At 42.0% G+C, this 11,540-nt stretch overlaps 1 protein-coding gene across 1 annotated transcript; it reads left to right on the top strand.

Moving 5' to 3' along the window:
* Positions 1 to 3,118: 3,118 nt before the first annotated feature.
* On the top strand, positions 3,119 to 11,096 carry LOC112884980 (SNF2 domain-containing protein CLASSY 4-like). Its single transcript, XM_025950641.1, has 5 exons — positions 3,119 to 5,686; positions 7,033 to 7,188; positions 7,277 to 9,248; positions 9,685 to 10,075; positions 10,818 to 11,096. The coding sequence occupies exons 1-3, from the start codon at positions 3,257 to 3,259 to the stop codon at positions 9,206 to 9,208; spliced, it is 4,518 nt and encodes a 1,505-aa protein (XP_025806426.1). The 5' UTR covers positions 3,119 to 3,256; the 3' UTR covers positions 9,209 to 9,248; positions 9,685 to 10,075; positions 10,818 to 11,096.
* The last annotated feature ends 444 nt before the right edge of the window (positions 11,097 to 11,540 follow it).

Here is an 11,540-nt window from a genome sequence, read left to right as displayed (position 1 = left end):
TACATATTGATTAAAGAACATGCAAACGGATTAGACTGTGTAATAGAAAACATCTATAAGGTGAGGAAAGACAAGTTTTATAATAGTGTCTTTTTATACTTCGGGCCACGTGTTAATCAATACCCCTTATCCAACGCATGTACAGAGTTTAAAATGAGTCGTGGCAAATAAGAGCAGTGTTGAACTTGCAAGATGCACATGTCATCCAATGAAATAAATTTTGAGTAAAATATATAACCGATCCTTAAGTTTATCGAAGAATGTTATCTAAGGTCCTACTGTTAATTTACAATTAATATCCCTAAACTTGCGAAGTAGCTTAGGGAGGTCCAAACCTCTATATTTAGTGTTAATTAGCCTACTTGGCATTTACATATCATCCATCACAAAAATTAGTGACCAAATAGGGCAATATAAATTGATGGTTTAATGGCCTAAGTGACATCGCTAGCCAATTTAAGAACTGCTGGTGTATTTTTTTTTTGCGAGGAACTGCTGGTGTATTTTATCTTAACATAAGATGGGTAAGTATGCAACACCAATAATCAGTTGGGTGGCATGAACTATGACCGATTGGAGGAAATTTAGAAACGGTGACTCCTTCAAATTATTTTGGTGCCTGGTGTGAGGCATACATTGACAGAACAACAACTCAGATTTTCTCTTTTGCGGAAGAACAAGTCCTCAATATTAACTAATATATTTCTAAAGCACGTAAGGTTTCCACGTAAATTTTTGGTTGGTCAGCTTTGTGTCATTGACAGGCGGGGCTTAGTCCATCCCGTACGAGAGTCGGACCAGCCCTCCGTCTACGACTCGATCACATAGATCACTGCAAATTAATGTATGGGCAACTATACGTATCCGATGCTTATACCAACTTTGTCCGTAGTAACGCACGGACATATTTGCATAGTATTAACTAATTAAGATCACTTATTTATTAGTGTTAGAAATGGAATATATTTATCCATCTCAATACCACTAAATCATACTACTACTCTATTTAGTACAGAAATCAGAAATACCACCAAATTCATACGAGAATCCAGTAATGAATTAACTGGCTTATTACTAGATAAGATGAATTAGTTGAACTCAAATCCTGTGTATATTTTCAATCTGAGGCCATTTGCCATACTAGATCATTTTTCTATTGGACCTCACAGATTATTAAACATGCTAAGAAGGGATAATGATGCTCTGAGTAAACCATTTGTTAGTCTAATAGTAACGCGCAAGCTTAAGCTCGACTTTTGCGCCTAGGACTAATATGCTAGGAGGACCTATAGGGTCGTGCAAAAGGTCAGTAGATTTCGAGGCATGTCTCATGGAGAACCAGGCACTAAAAAACAAATTATCTCTGAAAAAGATACTTTTGCTAACTTCAAAGGAGATGTGTGCAGTTCATGCATGTGACCTTTATGATGATAGATGGCTCAATTTGAGTAGCCAGGGGCACGTAATTCTTTTCACATGTTCTGCATGCCTTACAAGGCATGCGCCGATATTTATATATTGATATTATACTTTTGTAAATTTTAAAGGTGACCTTTTATATTTATTTAAGCTTTAAAATATACCGACAATATATTATATGCATATTGCATCTTAATAGCAAACATATGTATAAAACGGTGTGTAACCTATGCTTTACTAGTGAAAGTATGAAAAAAAAGAGTGATTCCGGTTATATCGTAAGCTACACAATTGCTTTGATGCATTTACTTTCCGTAGAAGAATAATCAACCCACTTAAAAGGTACTACTTATTCCCAATTAAAAAGTTGTTAAAAATATTCTTTAAAGATGTTATGTATGCTATATATATAGCTTATTAGTAGATGCCATATATATACATTTCATATTAGTGGTCCTCTTCATATTTTTTTAGACCCATGGCAATATTCTAGCGGGAATATTCGTTTATGGTCTTATTATGGTTGCGCTTGTTTACAAAAGGTGTTTTCGACACCGTTGTGCTGCATACTCATATGTGTTATGAAACGAAGTAGGGTAGTGATATTATGGACAAATTTTGAGACAAGAAATGTTTATCGTGTCGAGCGAAGGCAGACTAAGATCATAAGAATTGAATTATCCAAATATCTAAACAAACATATAAACCCACGCCTTATGAACAAAAAATGACTAGGCAATCCTCCCTCTAGATTTTAGTCCCTTCCAACATTTGTTTTTGCTAAACCCGACAAGGCAATTTGGCTCAGAGCTTTATCCTACATCTAAGCTTGAAAAAAAAACTTAGGTACGGTGCGAACCTTAAATTACTCCATTCTACAATTTCACTTGCTTTTGCAGACTAACTATGCGTTTCCATTAAGCCTACATACACAAAGTAACATGAAACCATTGTGTCAACACTATTGATTGAACATAATAAAGCACGAACGGTAAAAGCATGAAACTAAATATTCCATCGTAGATTTCTCCCACCGAAGGAGAGGCGAGCATCTCCAGCAATAAGTCTTAAATCAGATCCTCCATTTCTTAAGTAAGAGTTTTTTCTATTTATTTTATTTTTTAAGGGCCAGTTTTTTTATCTCAACTCGAGCAGTGAGCTCTAGATCTCACCCTCTTTATTTAATTTAAAGGGTGAAATCCATTTATCGGTGGACAGGAACTCTCCAGAGAGGGTGCAGGAAGAGATTTGAAAGCATCTCCAAAATAGAAGGTTTAGTGGAGAATCTGCTGGAATATAATTTTTTATTCCATTCTTTAAATTGAAAATATAGATTTATTTACAGGTTCCGCCGGAGTTGCTCGGCCATTAACGCTCGCATTGACCGTTTCCAAAAACATCAGCGAATCGAATAAAGCGTGCGTCGCTATCGAATCCGAATCCTCTGCCGCTGCCACGCGCTCGCTGCGGCGGAAAGGGTGACCGGGACGGGACACGCTGGAGCAGCAATGCAGCATCCTGCCATCCACGATCCATCCCGGATTCCCGGGCGGCATCCGGCCACAGCGCGGTGCGGCCGCACACGATCCTGCCGCCTCGGGGCTCGCCCCCCGCCCCCCGGCCCCGGCCGCCGTTTCCCGGGCTTTTCTCTCTCCTTGTCGTCCGCCCCCACGGAGCGCCACTCCCCAAACCCCTCCCTGGGCCCACCCGTCAGCGTCCCTCCCGGGGACATAAACCTCCCTCCCCCACCGTACTGTCAACTACCCCCCACCCTTCAATTCCCCCACCCGGTGCCGCGCCGTTGCAGCAGCAGAATCCGCCGCCCCCACCCCCGCGCATGGATCGCGCCGGGCGGCGCGCCCGCGGCCGCCGCGGCGAGTCCCCGGCGGCGGCGCGAGCGGGAGCGCCGTCCTCCTCCCGCGCGCGCCGACGCGGCGAGGGGCCGGTCGTTGTCATCGACCTCGGCGACGACGACGACGACGAACGCGGCGGTGGCAGGGGCAGGGAGGCGGCGGGCGGCGCTGCGGGCAGGCGCGGGGGCTCGGCGGCGGCTGCCTCGCCTCCGCGTTCGGCTACGCCGCCGCCGATGATGGTGCCGGCGGGGGCGGTAGCGATGCGGACGCGATCGCGGAGGCGGGCGATGGAGGCTGCGGTGGCGGCGCCGGAGGAGTCCGGGGCGAAGAGGAGGAGGAAGGGAGCGAGCTCGGATGTCGCGGAGGCGCCCGGTGGCCGGGGCAGCAAGGCCGCCGGGGCCTCGAGGTCGACGCCGAGAGATAAGCGGCGCGGGCGCGGGCGCAACCGCTCGCGGCGAGCGTCGGAGCCAGCGAGCACGGCCCGCGCGCGGAAGCGCAGGGGCAAGGGGTCGGAGGCGGAAACAGAGGTGGAGGCGCCAGCCCGTGGAGAACGGGTGAATGTGTCACGTGGCAATGAAAGTGATGACGACGGCGGGAGACGCGATGACGCTTCTGATGGCGGGAATGGGGAGGCTCGCACTGGAAGCGCCACTGATAAAAAGGGCAACAGGGATCGTCGCAGAGCCACTGGTGGGGACGAGATTCTGGAGCCTTGCGTAGCCCGGGAGGTCACTGCTTTGGATTTGAATCATCGCACGGACGAGGTGGTCTCGGGAGATGCAGAGGAAGTGGAAGGTGCTGGTGATGAGGGAGGTGGGCGAGATGATGGCTCTATTGTCGACGAGAACACGAGGGATTCTGGGAACAGAGAGCAGGCACCGATTGTGAATGTAGTGGCTGAGGAGATGGCACCCTTTGAAGATGACTATGACGACGAGATGTTGGAGGAGCAGCTTGTTGGAGATGTAATCCGTGCTTACAGCAACGGTGAAGACTTGGATGCAGATGGAGTGGATTGGGAGGCAGAGGATGAGATGGAGTTCGATGATGAGGAACAGCTTGTTGGAGATGTAATCCGTGCTTACAGCAATGGTGGAGACTCGGATGCAGATGGAGTGGATTGGGAGGCAGAGGATGAGATGGAGTTCGATGATGATGCTGATGATGGCGATTTTATGGATGATGCTGATGAAGGTGGCATGACAGAACCAATACAAGACCATGATAAGATGGAAATGCAAGACTTGGTGAACCATAATGTTGTTTTGAGTGAAGGGAGGTGTCAGGAGGCAGAGGCGGAGGCAGAGGAGGAGGAAGCAGGTATCAAGGATGAGGTGGAATCAAAGGGTGAAGCAGCTCCAGGTTCTAGTCAACAGGGCTTGCATGTAGAAATTCTAGACTCTGATGAGGAAGAAGTCAAGGTGCTCGAAAACGTGAGTAGTGCCCCCTCCAGGAAGGCATCAGTGCAAGCCAAGTTACCAACAATTCCATCTTGTGTTGCATGGAGAACTCGATCTTCGTGGGGGATGATTCAAGATAGGCTATCATACGATACATATTTTGACGCATTGTCTGATGAGCCAAAAGAGGAGGAGGATGACACAGAAGTTGAACTTGATGAAGAGGACAACAATGATGATGACAGTAGTGAAACTTCTGATGAAGATGAAGAAGAGGAGGAGGAAGAGGAGGAAGAGGAAGAGGCTGAGAGGAGAAAACTCAAGAACAGGATTTACACATCCGATGATGACATGATCGGTACTACTGTTCCTACCTCAAGATATGAGGATACTACTGTTCCTACCTCAAGATATGATATTGAGTGGGAGGAGGATGAAGATGCAAGTGTCGATATTTCTCAGCCAATCTCCTTTATGAAAGCTACCAGATGGAACCCTGTGGCTGTGGGCAATGGCAATGACACATTTACCGAGCAACAAAAGCAATCACGATTTACTTGGGAGCTTGAGAGGAGGAAAAAGGTTAAGCTTGGGATGAAGACACATCCTTTGTATGAGCAGGATTTGGACTCAGATTCGAGTTCGTCGGGTTCTGGCCAGATCAAAAGGTATGGATTCAAGGATGGTGATCATAAAGTTGGGAGGAAAAAGAAGCATCCATCGTCCAAATCAGGGAAGAAATCTGGCCATGCAACCATGCTGAAGAGACAGTCTCTTCTGAAGCTTTTGATAGATAAAATGAGCGGTGATAAAAATGGAGAAACTTTCCCATTTGATCAGAATCCTCAGCTCCAGTTTATTTTCAAGGAAATGCATCCGTTGGTATTTTCATTTGGAGATGAAGATTTGGTACCAGCTGACAAACCAGAGCAAGATGGTGCATTGGATATGTTGTGGGCTGACTTTGACTTTGCTTTAGAGTCGGAGAATATTGGCACTTATTATGATGATGAGGTACAGTTTCATTTCTGCATACGTGTGGTACTGTTTTTCATTTCCTTGGTACTCATTTAGACATTTGCAAAAAATAAATATATGGTGGTCGATTTATTTGAACACCAACTCTATGACTAGAACTATAAAGTAATAATGTCCAACTTGAGGCAGATTATTATGGAATTCGTGACAATTCCATGCAGAGAGCTCTATCATGTCACGGATCCACTCTAGTTTACTTTTAGCTCTATAAGAAGAAAAAAAACAACAAATCTTATATAAGTTTGTACCTTATATGGATTGACATAGCTGCCTATAAGAAACTGCAAGAGCTAACTTCATTAAGCATAAACTATCTGTGTTTTTTTTTCTCTTGTGTGTGAATTGTCCACATCTTTCATGTGCATTGCAACAGGAGAAGAACATTTGAACGCTGTGTGATAAATACAACACTTCTCTGAAAAGCCTTTGCACGTGACATTCAACCTATAAACATGGGCTCGGACCTGCAGCATCCGCCTTGACAGGGCGGTGCTCTGACCAATAGCTTCAATATCTCTGAATGTATAGATGTATCGTGTTCATTTAGAACCTTACACTTTATTGTCCACAAATACAGCACAGGAATAAGCAAACCTTCTGCAGCAACACTAGTGAGGCTGAAAATGTACATAAAAAGAACCATTAAAGCATTATAAGGAGTTCCCTCTGCACTGTCTTCTTCAGTTCGGCTACCTTCTTCAATGTTCCCACAGTGGTCTATGTCATAATAGTTTACAGCTAATACACAGGAAACCAACATCATTTGCCAGAACAGAGTAGTTTAGTAAATATTAAAAGTGTTTTCTGCAAGATTAAAAGTGCACTTAAAAGGTATTCTACAGAAACTCAGAACTGTAACTTTTTGGGTGATAGCCTTAAGGGTAAATAACAATTTATTTATTATGATCTTTGTGAATGGCACTATGGTTAATGTTCCCAGACAAATAGGAAGCAGAGATGTTTGTTTTTTTCTTAAAAGTTTCATGTTTGTTCTTTTTGGAATGCAATTTACTAACTTGGTATCATTGAGCTGACTCAAACATACATAGCATTTCTGCGTACCTGATGCTACTGGTAGATTTCTACTCTTTATTCAGCATAAAAAGTTTTCATCTTTTAGAAACTAAACATCTCCTACCATTTTTGTGTAAAAGTGGGATAGCATTTCAAGGTCATACATACATCCTGGATATGCTGCTTGATTTTACTGTTTATTTTCTTGTAATCATGCAAGAGTTTCTATCATGCCGGACACTTTGATACGCTACTTATATCCAGTGGAAGTGGCCAAACTGAACTTATTAGCTTATCCTGTGTTGTAGGGTCAAGGAGAGGGCAATCAACTAGATTTTGCTCTTGCCCCAGTAACACCTTGTTCTCGAGGGAAGCATGAATTTATCATTGATGATCAAATTGGAATCAGATGCAAATATTGTTCCTTAGTAAATCTGGAAATCAAATTCATGTTCCCATCATTGGTAAGTTTGTTATGACCGTAATGCATTTAGCTTGCTTTCCACAGCACAAGCTTGTAAGTCTGGTCATTTAACTAATATTTTCTTTCAGGTCTCAGGTTTTGCCGAAAAATCTGCATGGCCAAATGCCAAAGGTGTGAAGAATGCATTGATGTTTCATGACCTTTATGAAGAAGCAGACAGTGGCACCGAGCACTCTCAAGATTTCCATCTATATGGAACAGTGTGGGATCTGATTCCAGGGGTCATTAGTACTATGTATGAGCATCAGCGTGAAGCATTTGAATTTATGTGGACGAATCTAGTTGGTGATATTAGGCTTGATGAGCTGAAGCATGGAGCAAAGCCTGATGTTGTTGGAGGATGTGTGATCTGTCATGCTCCAGGGACAGGGAAGACACGATTAGCAATTGTATTTATCCAGACATATATGAAAGTGTTTCCAGACTGCCGGCCAGTGATTATTGCACCTCGTGGGATGCTTTTTGCTTGGGATGAGGAATTTAAGAAATGGAATATTGATGTTCCTTTTCATATAATGAATACAACTGATTACACTGGAAAAGAGGACCGAGACATATGTAAGTTAATAAAGAAAGAACATCGGACAGAAAAGTTGACAAGACTTGTGAAACTGCTTTCATGGAACAAGGGGCATGGTATTCTTGGAATAAGTTATGGCCTTTATACGAAATTAACATCTGAAAAACCTGGTTGCACAGAAGAAAACAAAGTGCGAAGCATTCTTCTTGAAAACCCTGGCTTGCTTGTTCTTGATGAAGGACACACACCTAGGAATGATCGTAGTGTCATGTGGAAGACACTAGGAAAAGTTAAAACAGAGAAACGTATAATTCTATCTGGAACTCCTTTTCAGAACAATTTTCTTGAGCTTTACAACATTCTTTGTTTGGTAAGGCCTAGGTTTGGTGAAATGTTTCTGACTAAAGCAAGAGTGGGTCGAAGGCACTATGTCTCAAAGAAGCAAAAGGATAAGTTTTCTGATAAATATGAAAAAGGAGTTTGGGCTTCACTAACTAGCAATGTAACTGATGATAATGCAGAGAAAGTAAGATCAATATTGAAACCATTTGTTCATATCCATAATGGTAACATTCTTCGAACTCTTCCAGGGCTCAGAGAGAGCGTGATTATTCTGAAACCACTTCCCCTTCAAAAGAGTATTATTAGAAAGGTGGAAAACATTGGTTCTGGCAACAACTTTGAGCATGAATATGTAATTTCTTTAGCTTCTACACACCCTTCCCTTGTAACAGCCATTAACATGTCTGAGGAGGAAGCTTCACTTATTGATAAATCTATGCTTCAAAGATTGAGGTCAAATCCCTATGAAGGGGTAAAAACCAGATTTGTAATCGAAGTTGTTCGTTTGTGCGAGGCACTAAGAGAGAAGGTTTTGATTTTTAGCCAATTTATTCAGCCACTAGAACTGATAAAAGAGCATCTTCGCAAGTTCTTTAAGTGGAGAGAAGGGAAGGAAATTCTTCAAATGGATGGAAAGATCCTTCCAAGATATCGCCAGGCTTCGATTGAAGCCTTTAATAATCCAAATAATGACTCCAGGGTGTTACTTGCATCCACAAGAGCTTGCTGTGAAGGGATTAGCTTGACAGGAGCTTCAAGAGTTGTGCTTCTAGATGTTGTTTGGAACCCAGCTGTTGGAAGGCAAGCCATCAGCAGAGCGTTTAGGATAGGTCAGAAGAAATTTGTATATACATACAATTTGATAACTTATGGAACAGGTGAAGGTGACAAATATGACAGGCAAGCGGAAAAGGATCACCTGTCCAAGTTGGTCTTCTCTACAGAAGACGAGTTCAATAATGTTAGGAACATGCTATCTAAAGCTGAAATGGAGCACTGTTCTAAGTTGATTTCAGAAGATAAGGTTTTGGAGGAGATGACTTCTCACGACCAACTTAAAGGAATGTTTTTGAAGATACATTATCCACCAACCGAGTCAAACATTGTTTATACTTACAATCAGATTGCTCCTGCGTAAGTTGATGGCAGTCTTCATCATCAGATTGATTTATTCTAAGGTATGCTCATAAATTTCTGATGTACAAGTATTATCTTAGTTCCTAACATTTGTTTTCCACCTGAGTACCCTCATATATTATGTATATCTAGTGTTTGTGTACCTAGATGTGATGCTGTCTTGAAATTTTATTTGCCATCTTGACATGTCCTCCCATTTTCTATTTAATTGATTTTGTGTTGCATGAAGCAGTAATTTTCTCTCGTCTACTAAACTGGTTCAGTATTTTAATTTTAGTGGCCATTTTCTGCTGTACGAGTACTTGTTCATGTAAAATCAAGGGCTCTGCCCTGTTCTTTTCATCTGCGCGAACTTGATATTGTCATCATTAGGTGTACACACTATCTGGTTTAGTCCTGCTTGTGCCTTGTTACTGGCTAAATAAACACATGCATTGTCTGTTATTGATTTGCGTCTTTCCAAAAAAAATTCTGCAGGCTAGATGCAGGCTAGACATGCACTGAAGAACACCAACAGGTTTCATTGTCTTTATGTCCATTCCACGATAGATCTACAATTGTATTGTAAGTTGTAACCCATCATGCAGCTTGGTTAGGACTAAAAGTAGAACTTAATAATTGGTAGCAGAGCCTCAATGTATTTGGTGGTGCGCACAAGGTTGCAGGCTTACCGATCCACATGTTTCCATCCAAATGTGATGTATAATAATCCAGTTGGATCATTTGAGGTGGTCCAACTTTATTTGAATAAAAGACTGCCTCAATTCAAATAAACAGACTCTGCCTCAATTGGTGATTTGGGTGGTCCAATTCATTTTGTGGTACTACCCATGCCACTATGCAACTGCGAACCGTGCTTACAATGAGTGTAAGTATAACCAAGCTTTGTGTTCCTTCTTCCTTGTGTCTTTTTTTTTTGTGTTGTGTGAGTTAGGGTACATGTACCCTTTTAGTTTTTGTTTTCAGTTTTTTTTCAATACATATATGTTATTTATGGAGTATTTATTGCGTCTAGATTCAAAGAATATTGGAAAATAGCACCCTGCCTTTTTACCAATAGTCCCAGTATGGGAACTGTTCTTGACAATTTGGGTGGTCAAACTGGGCACCACCTCACAGTTTTTCTTTCTCTGTTCTGGTGAAACATATACATAGCTGGACTATACTAAGTACAAACTTGAGTACAAAAATGCCATTATGAAGATGGGTCATTGGTAGTGTAGAAGCTGGTGTCCAAGACTCTGAGGAAGGTCCAGAGTTATTGGTTTTATTCTGCTTGTATCCAGCATATTGTCCAATCAGGTAGTATGTTTACTACACTCCCAGTTTCCTATTGTTCATCTTTAGCATAAAGTTTGTTGAAACTTTGCACAGGACTGGAACTAGGCCAGTTGTATGGTAACTAATAATTCATCAGGTTCAGGTAAAGATGATTCATGCAATAAGATCATTATTAGCGTTACATCATTATTTCACCAGTTTTGTGTTTGAGAAAAACAACACAAAATGATGACAACCTTTTTTTGCTAGTATAAATGTATCTGGGAAGTTCTGTTGGAACCATTCAAGAGAAACAAACTCAAGGTGAAATTATACCTTATTATTTGCAGTTTTCTGACAACCATCACATGTAGAAGAATATGGGTCAATCAGGTCTGGAGAAATTGACACAAAGCATAGGCGCAAGAATTTATAGTGAGAGAGAGACAAATGTGAAACCTGTACACATATTGATGAAAAAATGAAGTTGTAGGTTTTAGAAGTCCAGAAGAGCTTATTCACTTCCATGCAGGGCCTTTCATGCCACCGATAACATCTGCTCATCTCGTGGACTGGGATCATGCAGGCATACTGTAAGTTCTTACTCAAGTCATACAGTTCTACTGAAATATGTGGTTTTCATTCATGGATAGCACGGTAGCTTTTATGCTGATTTCTCTTTTCAAGCCGGCATGTGAGATTGGAGAATATAATTTTCTGTTGTCTAAACAAAGATGTGGAACATTCAGATTGCTGCAGAAATATTGTGAAAAAATGGCAAGATTGAATTCAAGTCAACATACATGTCATTTTAAAAGCCACCAAGTCACACCTGTGGTTGGTAGAAAAAGGGATAAATTGCTACAGCTGTATGTTGGAAAGGAATGTGATGCTTGTGTATTATGTACGGCTATTGTAGATTTATAGCCATTAACGCCTCCCTTTTCACTGAAATTTTGAATAATACTGCCATTGCCACACACCACGTCACTCACCTGGTACTACATTCATATATATGACATCGTTGGGGGCCATAGGGCACCTGACTGCAAAACCAAGAGGCCACATGCCTT

This window comes from Panicum hallii, chromosome 3 (assembly GCF_002211085.1).
Source record: "Panicum hallii strain FIL2 chromosome 3, PHallii_v3.1, whole genome shotgun sequence".
Taxonomy (NCBI): domain Eukaryota; kingdom Viridiplantae; phylum Streptophyta; class Magnoliopsida; order Poales; family Poaceae; genus Panicum; species Panicum hallii.
This window is presented reverse-complemented; position numbering and strand designations above follow the sequence as displayed.

Coding starts and splice junctions, on each gene's coding strand:
- LOC112884980 (XM_025950641.1), top strand. CDS start 3,257: ATGGATCGCGCCGGGCGGCGCGCCCGCGGCCGCCGCGGCGAGTCCCCG. Junction 5,687..7,032: donor GCACTTATTATGATGATGAG/GTACAGTTTCAT, acceptor CCTGTGTTGTAG/GGTCAAGGAGAGGGCAATCA. Junction 7,189..7,276: donor AATTCATGTTCCCATCATTG/GTAAGTTTGTTA, acceptor ATTTTCTTTCAG/GTCTCAGGTTTTGCCGAAAA.